This window comes from Copadichromis virginalis, linkage group LG20, assembly GCF_057382275.1.
Source record: "Copadichromis virginalis isolate Kocher_CV1m ecotype Utaka linkage group LG20, C_Virginalis_male_GT1.1, whole genome shotgun sequence".
Classification (NCBI taxonomy): domain Eukaryota; kingdom Metazoa; phylum Chordata; class Actinopteri; order Cichliformes; family Cichlidae; genus Copadichromis; species Copadichromis virginalis.
The window spans coordinates 27,530,188-27,544,181 of record NC_140637.1 but is presented as its reverse complement, the minus strand read 5'-3'; the positions used below and the strand labels follow the sequence as shown (position 1 = coordinate 27,544,181).

Here is a 13,994-nt window from a genome sequence, read left to right as displayed (position 1 = left end):
ACATCAGGTACAGATTACATAGATTAGAGTACAACCACAGAGGCCTGTAATAAAGACACAATCACTTTGTCTCAGTACGTTCAACACATTTATTTGAGCAAATGTATCAAATTATTAGTTTCAGTTTTACATCAACAAAATAAAATTTTCACAGTATACACTTTGAAAAGAAAAAAAAAAAAAGGCAAAAAGAGGAAAAAAAGGAATTATACAGATGCCAAATTTTCAGGTTAACATCATCATCTGGCAAACTATTGTCTAGACAACAGATTTACAAGGGGAGCGGTCTGAATCATTCGCCCGTCAATCCAAGTTGAAGGAACAAAATGAAAGAGAAAAGGACAGATGGCAGCAATTCTTCCTCCTCAATGAGGCCAAAATCCAAAATCCAAACCAGCAAGTGGCTGAGAGTCCCTCTGAATGAGTTCAGTGTAGATCATAACAAGTCTGACAGGCTTCTGGGGTTTTAATCAGTGTTAGCACTCTTCACTCTTACCCAAAACCAAAAAACGTGGGAGCAAAACAAATCAGAGGAAAATTTCTGAAAAGGAGGAGCTGCTGTCAAAAACCATGGGACCATATGTGGCAACATTTCACTTAAGAGATCCAAGGAAAACTATAAATAATGAAATTACATAAAATATTACAATTATCAGTTTCAGAAGCTCACGTGACCCACTATAAAAAGGAGCCTATCATGTTAATTTATGGCACTAAAGAACAAGTAAATATGAAAAAATCCTCATTAGGTGCCGCTCAGCTTCTGGGAGCAATCATAGGGCAACGCTCCCCTCTACAGGCCAAGCGTTATCACTGCAGCGTTAAAGTATTCATTCACAGCCAGGATGGGACGAGCATACCATACCATAAACTTACATTCAACCCTTGTAAGTTTAGAAAAAAAGTATATGATAAATCAAAGAATTTTCAACAATGTAAGACCACATAGGAGTTAAATTTCAAAATGAAGACAAAGTGAAAAGCACCAAGTGCGTTGCAAATTGTGCCTTTTCTGATTGTTTTTTTTTCCTGCTACTCAAAGACTCTTTACTTCTTCTCCTTCTTCTTGTCCTGAAAACAAAAACACAAACACGGACAGTTAGTTTGGTCGAGCTGCTGTTGTGAGTGCTGTAGTTATGTATTATGAAACAGAGTGTCTCACTTCAGCCTCAGGATATTGAGCCGCGCTGATCACACGGAAGATCCCGAATATTTTTAGTTACCCGTCTCCGAGTATCGTCATCACTCAGATACAATCAGACGTCCCAGTTTTAAATTACAGTTACAGCTACAAGTATGGCATTTATTTCTTCATTACATGATTTTCTTCATGAGTGCATGCGAGTTTATTAGACAGGTGTCTGGAGTATAAAGTGAAATGAAAACTGTCCAAGGTGTAGTTAACTAAAATTAAAAGTACCAAGTACCTTCTGTCTGAAGTTAAAATTAAGAATACTAAAAAAAAAAAAAAAGCTTTAAAACAAACTTTTCCTGAAATTAAGACGTTAACACTACGAATGTTTAGATCTCTGTGACCCTGTTTGTGAAAATCCACAATGCTAAGTTTCAGTTTTCACTGTTTTTGTGGACCACTAATAAAGTTTCCTGTCATTGTACTGTGGTGCTTTCTCAGATATCTCAAAACCTCAGCAAATGAAACCACAAATATTTGCATAGCTCAAATTCATGAGGGCCAAATAAGAAAATGTGCTCTTTGTGTGACTTTAGTGAACTGGCTTTTAGAACATCAGCATTTTTTTTAAAATAAATATGAAACATATTTTATATTTCTGTTACTGTTAAGCATGAAAAGGCCAAAAAACAATAAGCCTTTTTATACTTCACTGGATTTCAGCTTGAAGTCAGTTTATGTTTAAGTTCTGTAGTAACAGCTCACAAAAATGGTCTTACAAATAAGTTTGTGAAACCAGCTGAGCAGTGATGATTTTAGTCAAGATGGAGACCATTTACATCAGTGAAGACTACACATTTGTTGCTCTAATGACTTTGTACAGCAGCAAGATGGTATATTTGGGACTGAGCCAAAACAACTAAAGTGCTTTTGTAGTTCTTTATAGCTTTAGAGTAATAGACTAGACCGTCAGGGAAACTCCCTTACGTATTTTTAACTGTTAAAATGTACACAAACAACTTTTGTTATTACAACAAGCCATCACTAGACATTCCTGGAAATGTTCAAAGACAGTATTTTGCAGTCATATAATATCAGTACCTTATCGTTCATGGCAAGGATGACCATCAGTTTCCTGAAGATGGTGATGAAATCAAGAAACAAGTCCACACAGTGCCTGAAAAATAAAAACAGATATTCAGAGGTGGTTTTCGAACTGTAAAAACATATTGGGCGTTTTCATACAGTATGCAGCTTTTCTAGGCCCAGACCGATCAATCAATCTTCAGCACTGAGTAGATCGATTGTGGCCTCATAACATGATATGGCGGTTTCTTGGTTGGAAAAGAAATCGCTCTGATGAACTGCAGGAAAACAGTTGGGGGGGACATTATCGCCATTATCAAGCTGAGGAAACTCCATCAATCTTTTGGAAAGTGAATGCAAAGCGAACACAAAGCAGCATTTTCAGCAGCGTGATTACACCCAAAGTCTTTGCAATGAGTCGAACTGGTCTAAATGTGAGCCAGGTGATTTACCAAGATGGATCAATAAAGCCAAAGCTTTGCCTTCCGGCTCAGCTCTTCACATTACACATCTGATCCATCAACAATCCAACAGCCCAGCTTAAAGTCCTGAAGATGGAGTACCTCAAATGACGTTTCTTCAAAACAGCTCCGTCAGCACAGCCAAAAAACAAACTCCACCCTCTCAGAGAGGGCTGTGGTCACAGTTAATCAGCCGCCACAGGCACAACTCTTGTCACTAAATATAACAGACTGTTCAACACACCAGTTACCCAAATAAGAGTTATGCTGTCTTTTATCAGAACTGGTCGTGGCCTCGGGGTCATCGTCAAATATACTGTTGTCTACTAACTGAGAATCTCCCTCTCTGCTACAGAAATCAGTCAGTTGAGATACAGTCAGACCGACTGAAGAACATCATCAAGTAGAACGAGCTGCCAGCTCGTCTGATAATACAATGTGGTGCATCAAATTACTTTTTTTGAGAACTGATGCTCAGTTGTATGGCTCACTGTGGGATGATGCATTTGCACAGCATTTGGTTATAGGGAAATGTAGGCCAGCAGATAAAGGGCTCATGGGAACTTTGCTAGCAGTGAGCACATTTCCTCACCAGACGTAGTCCTTGTCCCCGTTTTCTGCTTTCTCGATGATGAGCTGAGTGTCAAACAGGACAAAGCCGCACATGATGAGCAGCCCCAGGTACATGTGTGCCTGTCAGAGAAGATGACGATGTTAAACGGCACATTTTCACTTACAGCTGATCAAACTTCTAGCAGAGGGTGGATGGCCCTGTTTGGTTCACTTACCTTAAACAGCACCATAGATCCAAAGAACATGTTCATCAGAGACATCAGGAACAGGAGGGAAAGGCCGGACATGAGTGTGCCTGAGGAGACAAAGTGGTTAGCTGGGCATCACTTTTCCTGGATAATGCTACCGCTAATGTCAGGGGTTTATGAATATATAAGAAAATTTTGAAAAATTGTATTTATTATTAATTTATTTATTTGGTTATTTAATATGATTAAGTAACTTAAACATCACACAGTTCCTAAACTTATACGGACCCTTTTACGATTCTGTTGAGCTTCAGATATAATTTAAAAGAAAAAGCAAATTGAACAAAAACAAAAATCAGGCGAGGGGGCGACTGCCTCATCTGGTAGAGTTTTAAGCCCAGATTAGGGTGTTTTGGGTGTAAAGCCTGTCTAAAACCTAGCTTATGCTCACTGTTGTCACTGTTGTACAATCATGTTAGTTTTTACTGCTAACAATACAGATGTACTGGAGCTCAGAGATTTCTGGATTATAGAGGTAAACGCTCCAACAGTTTGAAAAGAATGGAAAGCTGAAACTGGCCCAGGTGAGAAATCTAGAGACAAACACACCTACAAGATTTCTGTAAGTCAGGGGTGTCAAACTCAAATACACAGTGGGCCAAAATTCAAAACTGGAACAAAGTCGCGGGCTAACGCTAATATTTATTGAAAAAAAAAATCTTCCTCTAGATATAAGAATGAATCTTTTCTTATGGACTCAAACAAGTTTTGCTGAAAAACTGAATATGGAACAAGCAAAGCTTAATACTAAACAATATATATTAACTGTATAATACCAGTAGGCCAGCTCTAATAGTAATTTGGTATGGCTTCGCGGGCCAAATGTAATTAGGCTGCGGGCCAAATTTGGCCCGCGGGCCAGAGTTTGACACCTATGCTGTAAGTGAACCTGTAAGTTTTATCAGCTCCAGACAGACTTTCTTATTGCACTTTTACTCACTTTGGTTTCAGCTGCACTGACGAGTGAGTGAATTTGTGCTCTTAGGGAAAGTTCACTGCTGCCAAAACTGAACTGAGATTAAAGCCATGTCCACACTAATACGTTTTAGCTTGAAAACACATCTTTTTCTCTCCGTTTTGGCCTCCCGTCCACACTGAGACGGTGTTTTGGGTCAAGGAAAACGGAGCGTTTTGAAAACGCCGTTTTCACGTCACAGTGTTGACAGCAAACCCGGAGCCTTTTCGAAAACGATGACACATTTTAGTCATGTGATGCAGTCATGTGACCAATTAAACTAAGATAGCGGAGGGCATTACACAGCAGTTGTTTTGTTTGCTCTCAATTGTGACAGCCGCATTAAAGATTAATATCAGTTTGCACATGCTCCACATAGCTTTTCTTCAAATTCTTTAATTCTCACTCGCTTTTGCAACTTTGCACCTTTGTGTTACTCGCAGCAACAACACCTCATTGTTAGTCCATTTTAAAAACTCGGTGCTTTTCCTTAACATTTTGCCACGATGTTTCAAAGAGCCGGAAAGTAAATAAACGGCAGACAGAAATAGGGCAGTACTTGCGCAGTACTCTAACGTAAGCATTTTTGGCCGTTTCAATGTGGATGAACAACTCTGTGAAAACAAATTAAAACAATAGTGTGGACGCGGAGCGTTTTCAGACGTATACAACGTTTTCAAATTTATCTGGGCTAGTGTAGACATAGCCTAAAACTGTAATAGATTTAGGCTGGGTTGATTGCTTTTATTTCCCTGACTGCTCAGTCCGTCAGTTTTGTCACTTTAACAATTTGGTGTATTTTAAAATAATGCAAATGGTGTTCTTAGGGGGGTGGAGGATGGGGGGGGGGAGAGTAAACTGGAGATCTTGTACAAAGGTTTTTCCAGATCAGGGCAGCGAATATCATTTGAGGGGTTTCATTTGTATTTAATTGGCTGATTTAAAAATAAATAAATAGATAAATAAATACAATTTTTAGAGGGTATTTAGCAGTAATGAGAAGAAGGTATGCCAGGAATATATAAGCACCGTTTCTGCCTGAACTCATTCAGTAGCTACCAGGTATAGAGTTTGTGGATTTTATATCATCTAGTATTTGTTTAAACTTTCTAATATCAGATGACTAAATATAAAAAAAATTAAATAAAACCACCTAAAATGATAGTTGTATTTTTTGTGCTTTGGTTTTGCTTTTTTTTATTATTTCTCAAGTATATTTGTGAATATTAAAAAACAAAAATCTTTCACTGGGCTGTTTTTAACTCGAATACTTAAACTTGTGAATTAATTTGTGACTAAATGAAACATACAGAGGGGTCTTTTTTTTAATCTGTTTTTGGATCCACAAACTACAGCGTGAACCCTGAGTTTACAATAATTATAATCTGTCTTATGGACAAAAACTGATGTAAACTGTCTTAGTTATGGGTGGCAGATAGCACAATTACCTCCAAGGAACAGGTAGGTCCTGCGTTTGGCGTAGAGGGCGCTGAGAGTGAAGCAGATGAAAATCACAGAGGTTCCCATGAAGGCAGTCACAATGATACTGAGGAGAAGAATACCAGGACAAATAAATAATATGTTCTTTATTGACTCTTTGGTTTGCTTAGAGCTGCATAAAGAGGTTCAGATTTATGTGACTAACTTTCACTCACTGAGCTGTTAGCAGACAAAGTTTAATCTGTCACTTACCTCGGATTGACAGAGATGACAAAGTCCAGTGTGGGTCCAAGGCCAACACCTGGTGAGTAAACACTGTGTTAGGCTTTTGCATAATTACAGACCATTCACCTCTGAGCACACAAACAGTAACACATTGTGAACTTACCTGTGAGGAAGGCAAATCCTGCGAGGATAGCCAGTCTCTTCTTCTCTGTCTCAGGGTTGTGGGGGGTCATGGCAAGCCAGAACATCAACCCCAGGGATCCAAGCACAGACAGCACACCACCCTAAAAAACAGGGGTACAGGGTAAACACAGGTACCAGTACTGTGGCCAAGACGATACATTATTTTAAAAAAAGCTACAAGGTGTTAATAAACTACTTATATAAAAATTCAGATTCAAATTACAGACATGTATTTTGACCCATTGTACGAGCATTATCTGAAATGCACCTGCAGAGTTGTGATGCGCAATAAATGCTTCTGTTATGGCCATTTGCTCTATGGTGTCTCTTCATGTGTGCATGATTTTCTTTCATGGTTATTGCCAGTGTCTGTGAAGGTTCTCAGTCATCCAGGTCATCGTAGTCAAAGGAGCTTGCAAAGAAAAGCGTCTGGACTTCTTTATTGCCAGTGGTTTTAAATGTCTGTGCTCCTTCCAATTTGTCACCTACGTCTTTCAGTCTTTACGTCCAAGTCTTGCTACCAAATAACTACAGAGACACTTACCTCTTTTAATTTAGATTTGACTTTTGACTCCCAGTAATAACTTTTAAAATTGGCTGTCCCAATTAACTTAAATAGTGGCTTAAAAGCCCTGCTCAGACTTAATCTAAGATGGCTGATGAATGGTGAGACTCCCCCCCCCCATTTTCTTCTAAAAGCTGTTGTTGTTATCACATCAAACATGGGATAGAGGTGACTAAGCTTCAAAGTATGTGCTGAGTGGCTTAGTGGTGATAATGCTCACTGTAAATGACCATCGATGACCTTCTATACTTCACAAAGAGGAAAAAAAACCAAAAAACCCCACAACAACAAAAAACAAATACAACCAAGGTTTCTCACAGTATTTAAACCTTAAGGGGAGAAAAAAAATCTGTTAGACAGTAAATACCACCTGTTGTTTACACCATCATCTACAGCAGCACATGATGGTGTAAACAACCATAATCTGCTACCGTGAGAATAAGGTCAGGATCAAGGTTATTATAGTTAAATCAAGCTTTAAGAAGTATTTTAGGTAACTGAACTGGAATAAAAACCTGATAAAAAACAAACAAAGACTATTATGTTCTTACTGACTTAATAAAACAAATATAAAGGAAATTTCTTTAGTCTTAGTATTTGTCACTTTGAGAAGCCTTGTCTACCTATTGAGACTTTTAAAATGTGATCTGTTTGTCCTGTTTTATTCATTCTGAAGCTATAAAATCTTCCCCTTGACAAACACAATCGAAAGTAAAACTTTTCGAACATTAAAAACAAAACCGAAACTGTCAAACTTACTCTGGAAACTACCTGAATTTCAAATGTAATGGAAAAAAAAACAAAAAACAAACCAAATCAAAACAAAGAAAGAGCAGAACAAAATCGTATTAGTAGAAAACTACATCTCAAACAAGCCACCTCAGCAGCAGACTTGCTGAAGAAAAGCTGTCAGTATTTGGTGTTATTCTGTCCAGTAAAAACACTACACAACACAAGTGAGTACATCTCTGTGCAATAATCAGTTAAATGACAGACTGGTTGAAACTGCATCAAAACTTGGGAAGTTACTTGTAAAGTTAAATGAATAATCAAAAACAAAGATGTCATGCTCAACATGTCTGGTATGTTAGTTGTACATATTGTAGTTGTGTACTGTGACTTGGAGAGCATAAAAATATGTGGAACAACCAGTAATGTGGGCTATTCTTGGTCATGCTGTGGACAGAAGACATAATAGCGAAAGAACTTTTTCGCGAAGTGAAACCAAGTGTTTAAACAATGAAAACTGTCCACTGCAGCCACTGTTTGTCTTTTTAAATTGGCCCACTTATTTACTTTATGTCTGATGTCCCCCCCCCCCCAACATCCTCTTTGTGTTGAACTGTGCCTCCTCTTTCCTGCTCAAACCACCCAATCAGCTGGCTTTTTGGGCTCCATAGTATCTGAGCAGGCTGGATTTCCATAACTTTCCCTCAGGTCTGCCAAAAACAATGCAAACGCAGGCCTTTTGGTCACATTTACTTTCCTTGTGGAAATTTGTTTTGCAACACGAATTCACAAAATAAGGGAATGGAAATGGGGGGGAAATCACTGCAATCATGTGCTCTTAATAGCAGTGGCTTCAATTCCTCACCTCACCTGGGACCCGGCTACTTTGTATTGTCAGTGGTTATTTTGCCTGTGGCTGCTTGAAGCCGCTTCCTGTGTGAGCGTGGGTACAAGACGTGAAGACGTGCCTGTTATAAATGACAAACATGGCCTGAGTCGTACCTGAGATCTTACTCATTTTCATGAGACTGCCACGCCTATTTTTCTTTTTTACTGACTGATGATTGTTTTGACAGATTTAGGTTTGTGAACCAAGCAGTAATGCAAAAACTAAAATACAGATTTATATACTTCCAAATACTTCTTTTATAGTTCTATAAAAAGAATTACTTACTCAGTTGAGGGAACTGAATTTCCTCTCTGATGGACTATTGAAACATCTTCACTGTATTTAAACCAGTTTGATGCCAGAACATAAATATTTGTAACTTTCTGTTACGCCAACATCAGTACCTATCATGAGCCGCTTGTTTTTGATGAAGGAAAGACTCATCACGCAAAGTCATCCAACACCACTCGATGATCCAGGGTGAAGGGAGAGACACACTACACTGGAAATACAGGCTTCAAAATAGGCTACACCTATGATTACTTCACACAAGTTAGAAAATGTTGATTATTGAAACACAACTCACTGAAAATCATGGGCTCAATCAGCCTTAATGAATAAATATGATTATGAAATAGGTTGTTCCAGAGCTTTCTAGGTTTGGACACATGGGCTGTCTGCATCACAGCTCCACATGTGAAAGAACTTTGAGGAATTGAAACTTGATTGCAAGCTCTACATAAAAGAGGAAAAGGGGACACATGAAGTTCTGTTAACAACTAGAAATCAGTCAGAACATAGCTGAAGCAGTAATCACAAAGTACAGAATAGGCCACTAGTCGAGCTCGGATGTCTTTCCTACTACCACAATGTCACTGACCGAGTGCTTGCACAATCTGACCCTTGTGCTTCAGGCTTGGCAGGAGGATTATCAGAGGGAGAAAAACACTTTCTATGACAGAGCATGAAAGTGACTGCATAATGTTATTCTCTTCAGATCAGCGGTCCCCAACCCATCTTTTTGTACCGATACTGGTTTTATTTTGCTGTATTTATCCACAACACCTTAAAGGCCGGTCCGTGAAAATGTTGTCGGACATAAACCGGTCCATGGCGCAAAAAAAGGTTGGTGACCGCTGCTTTAGATGACATCCAAGAATTTAAAAAATGCAATGAATATAAAAAGAAGCCTGAGGAGTATTGGAAAAGTCTGGATTTATGGATGGTTACAGGTATGCCTGTTAGGAATACCAAAAATACTGGGTGACAACTTGCCTGCCTGGCTGCAGACAACTAACAGAGGAAGTAGACTGTAGCAGAATGGACACATGTTACCTCACTCAAATCCAGTAGCAAACACCTTTGGGGTGTTTTAAAGAGAAACAGAGGACAAAAAAAAGAGCTTAAAATGTGCCCGAAGAACAGCAGAACATCCCCAGAGAAATTTGTGCAACAAATTTTGAGCTTGTCATCAATAATAATAATAATAATAATAATAATAATCACATGAAATAAATAAATATCAGTAATGAAAGTTTAGCTGGTCTTTGTTGGACTAACTTCCCACCTTAGCTGTGTGACTGTGTTTGATTTAGGGTCACTGTGGAGATCAGCATCCATATAATGAAGTGCTGCAGACCTTTATAAGGCAACATTTATAAAATAAAATATTTAGAAAATAAAAGTGTATACTTCTTCCCACTCCCTTTCAACATGTAAATTAATCAGAATGTTTTTTTGTATGTAATTTGTATAGTATATTTTTTTTTCTCTCATTTCTTTTCTAAATGTACTTGTATATTGTTCACATGTTGAAATAAATTACCAATCAATCAATCAATCAAAAGTGCTGTCAGTACTAGGACTACTTTTTTTCCTTTGTTTTACATAAAGACAGAGTACCCTTCTATTTAGCTGTAACCAAATATATTTTTTATTAATCTGACATGTAAAAGATATTGCATAGTGATATACTGAATATCTGAGATTGATAGTTTCAGATCCTAGATAGGTACAATTTATGTTAATTATATTAGCATAGGAGGATAAAACAAACTTTCCTGTAGGAGACCATCTACAGGTACATGTACAGCTAGGCCAAGCGGCATCTCGTTATGCTTACCTGAAAGAGGCGTGTGACGACATGGACATAGGAGCCGGCAGCGGCCACAAACATACAAACTGCCAAGCTTGAGTACACATTCTTCAAGTGCACCTGGGTGGAATGAGATCTGCAGGAAGAGGGATAATACATGAACGAGGCATGAGTGATGAAAGGGCAAGTTAAAAAGCAGACCATGACGACCGTTTCATTACCACATAAATTGTTTACGTACATTTGGGAGAACTTGAAGAGGGCATCAATGTTGATGCTGCGGTCAAACACGTTCATGGTGAAATCAGGGACTGAGATCTGATGAGACTTCTGATGAAACGCTGTCTTCTCTTAACAGATATGAACGTAAATTAAACTTCTGCTCCACTTAAAACAGTAAGAGTAAAAACTCCTCTATCATGATGACTGTAAGCCTGGAGCAGGTAGTACAAGTGCAACCATTTGTTAATGATTAGTGGAAAGAAACTGGGTATATCTTTGCAGTTTTCTCTGAATGTTTAAATAGTAACGGTGATTACTGATGCCACTAACACTTGCAGCCAAAATATTCACCAAGTGTGCCAAACCCTTCTCCTCTTTACACTCAGTTTCTAATTTTATAACACAACTTACTTCTTCACACTCAGACACAGCACCCCAGTACTTTTCTCGCTGCCTACAACAAGGCAACACAGCATGCAATGTGTTATTCCGAAACCTGTAAGGATTGGGAGATTTAGCTCAATTGTGTAGGTGCACTTTTGTTTTTGAGGAGATTAAGAATGCATGTACTAAGATCAGTTTTAAAGGTATTTTTATGCGCAGAATACCACACTTTGTTCTTCTTTTAATTAAAAACTTGAATGTAATCTTCTTGGGCCTTCATACACAAAACTACTACTACACCGTAAAAGCACAAGAATGCCAACAATTGTGCACTCTTGTTTAAATGACTACATAATTTTAATATTTCTAAATAATGTGACTCACATGGGTATTTATCCATTATTATTTCAGTTGTGATACTGTGTTACATTTTTTATTCATAATTATGATCAGTTTATTGGATAAAGTACATTTTGGTCTCAGATTTTAATGCATTTTATCCATCCTTTCCTTATGTCATGCATTTCCCAAGTTTCACTTGATGTACTCTTACTGCATTTACAGGCTACTGTAAATGTTATTTTGCAGTAACCTACATGAATGGTGCAATCAGTCTAACTGTAACTGTGGTGTATGGGGCACAGATATGCTAAAAAAGCTGAGATAGCTAAACTGCAGCACATCAGTTTCATGCTCTGTGTAGGAACTGTGTTAAAGTGCATCACACCTATCAAGTAAAATTACATTTAAAAATGTTAAATCTGTCAAACTGTGCAGTGTATAGGACACATGACAAAAACCTGATCAGTCTCAAAACAAAGTGAGAGATATGTGTTGTGTACAATTTCTCTTACTTTTCTTAAAAAAAAAAATACTTCAGATATCCATATTTATATTTTCTTCTAGTAGTTTTAGTAGTTATAAGTTTAATTTGCTAAACTAAGGTTTTGTGAAGATCCTTTAAAATTAAAAAGCACCTCAGAATATTGCTTTATGTTTACATTCTCATACCCTTAAGTTCGTGTGTTTTCTCTCTCTTTAGCAATGCACAATCAGTATAAGATAGCACAGCACAACATTCTTAAATTAAGCTTACCCTAACTTTTTGAACCAACAAATTAGCATTTTTAAATATTGCCAACTTATTGAGTTTAAAACTTAATATCTGGTTGCTTGCATGTAATGCACTGGTGCAAAAGCATAATTATTTCAGTTTCACAAAAGTAATTTGCTTTTTGAAAAGAGCTGTGTATCGTGAAGCTGTTGTCGGTGTCTAAAGTTGTAGAGAAACAACTCAAAGTTTTAATGAAAGTGACTGAGCAACTCAGAGTGAGGTATGTACCTTTACATTGCAGCAATTTCAACAGCTATACAAGCGTCTCACACTAAAATTTCATACATATAGTGATAACGAAATCGCCCTAACATGAATAGTAACATTAGAACAATGACAAGGGCCTTTCTACGAACCCCATACTCTTTATTTTCCAGCAAATCTAAACCTTTAATTTAGCAACTGGGAGTCTAAGCTATGAAAATAATGTGATTCTTACTTTCATTAGGAAATTCACACAGAAGATTAGAAGTGCGTAGTCTACTTTGATGAAGTTACACAACAGGTTAGCTTTAAATGTCAAGCTTTATGCCATAACTAGCACACAAACATGCTAACAACCTGTTTAGTAGTCGCCATGCCTCCGATTCGGGAAGCATGGTGACTGCTTGAACTACTTATTCTTACAGAAATACGAGAATAAGCCATTCGACACGATAGCTGAGCACCAGACAGCCAAAAAGCAGACGCCTGGGAATGTATTAATAGCTAACGCTGCTAGCCAGTACCCATCAAATAACAAGAAGCCTGGCGAGCTAACGACACAGTTCGACGTCTCCCTTCTTTCTTCGGTTATTTTCAGCCCCAGTTAACACGACAAAACGATAAGCACAAAACGGTTGCATTTGTACCTGCATATTACTTACCTCTCTGTTACGAGCTGTTTCCTTTTCTCTGCTTTACAGTTAAGTTTTTTTCTAAAACAAAACCGTACGTGTCAGCCTGCTGATGTCACCATGGAAACGCCCAGAAGATTGTAGTCCAGTCACGCGCAGCGAGGTCGAAAGTACGACATATCACCGGCTATCTAATGCGATTTAATGAGCCAACTAGCTGTTTGTAATTATGAATTCTTTTTTTCAAAAACATTAAACGTTACAAGTTATTTTCTCTTCACTTTCGAATAACATTTATATTATGCTGCACTGCCTGGTTTGTCATCGAAGAATGTCACCGGTGCACCTAAAATGGCCGACACAAAATGTAACTGATATCATCAGCAAAGCGTCTTTAGTGCTGTAAAAACAACGTTTGTTTGATCACAAAATAAACGCTGTAAAGAAACCACTTAACCGTCTCAACGGTTTCTAATCAAACCGAAATAAGGAGGATATAAGAGTGTAAATATAAGTTCGATGATATGACCGAGATATCAGTCATGACGAATGGTGCAACTGCATGCAACATGTGAAATATTTTCACTTATGTTTTAGTCATTATACCAAAAGTAGCCTATGCAATAATAGTTTATAATGACAAAAATATAGCACTTTGTATTGTATAAGTTACTTAGTTGTTAAGCTCTGCAAAAGAAAAGAAAAATGTGCAAAAAATGTGTTTCTTTATGGTTACATCTTAAATATTTATTAAATTTAATACTTGAAGTAGCTTCCACTAAACATTAATTTTGGTCAATGAAATGTTTCGACGTGTAAATTAGTTCCCAATTAAGCTTTAAATTCTTTCTTTCGCT

At 37.7% G+C, this 13,994-nt stretch overlaps 1 protein-coding gene across 3 annotated transcripts; it reads right to left on the bottom strand.

The window, feature by feature from the left end:
* Window positions 1–75: 75 nt before the first annotated feature.
* tmbim6 (transmembrane BAX inhibitor motif containing 6) lies at window positions 76–13,516 on the bottom strand. 3 transcript variants are annotated; one of them, XM_085443998.1, is made up of 11 exons: window positions 13,168–13,515; window positions 11,215–11,299; window positions 10,823–10,931; window positions 10,609–10,717; window positions 6,284–6,404; window positions 6,148–6,196; window positions 5,904–6,001; window positions 3,468–3,547; window positions 3,272–3,372; window positions 2,234–2,309; window positions 76–1,071 (listed from the first exon to the last, which is right to left on the bottom strand). In XM_085443998.1, the coding sequence occupies exons 3-11, from the start codon at window positions 10,876–10,878 to the stop codon at window positions 1,048–1,050; spliced, it is 714 nt and encodes a 237-aa protein (XP_085300124.1). In that variant the 5' UTR covers window positions 10,879–10,931; window positions 11,215–11,299; window positions 13,168–13,515; the 3' UTR covers window positions 76–1,047. The 3 variants fall into 3 exon arrangements, with proteins under 3 accessions (XP_085300124.1, XP_085300125.1, XP_085300123.1); XM_085443999.1 differs by lacking the exon at window positions 11,215–11,299 and having other exon boundaries at window positions 10,823–10,926; window positions 13,168–13,516; XM_085443997.1 differs by lacking the exon at window positions 11,215–11,299 and having other exon boundaries at window positions 13,168–13,514.
* Window positions 13,517–13,994: the final 478 nt, after the last annotated feature.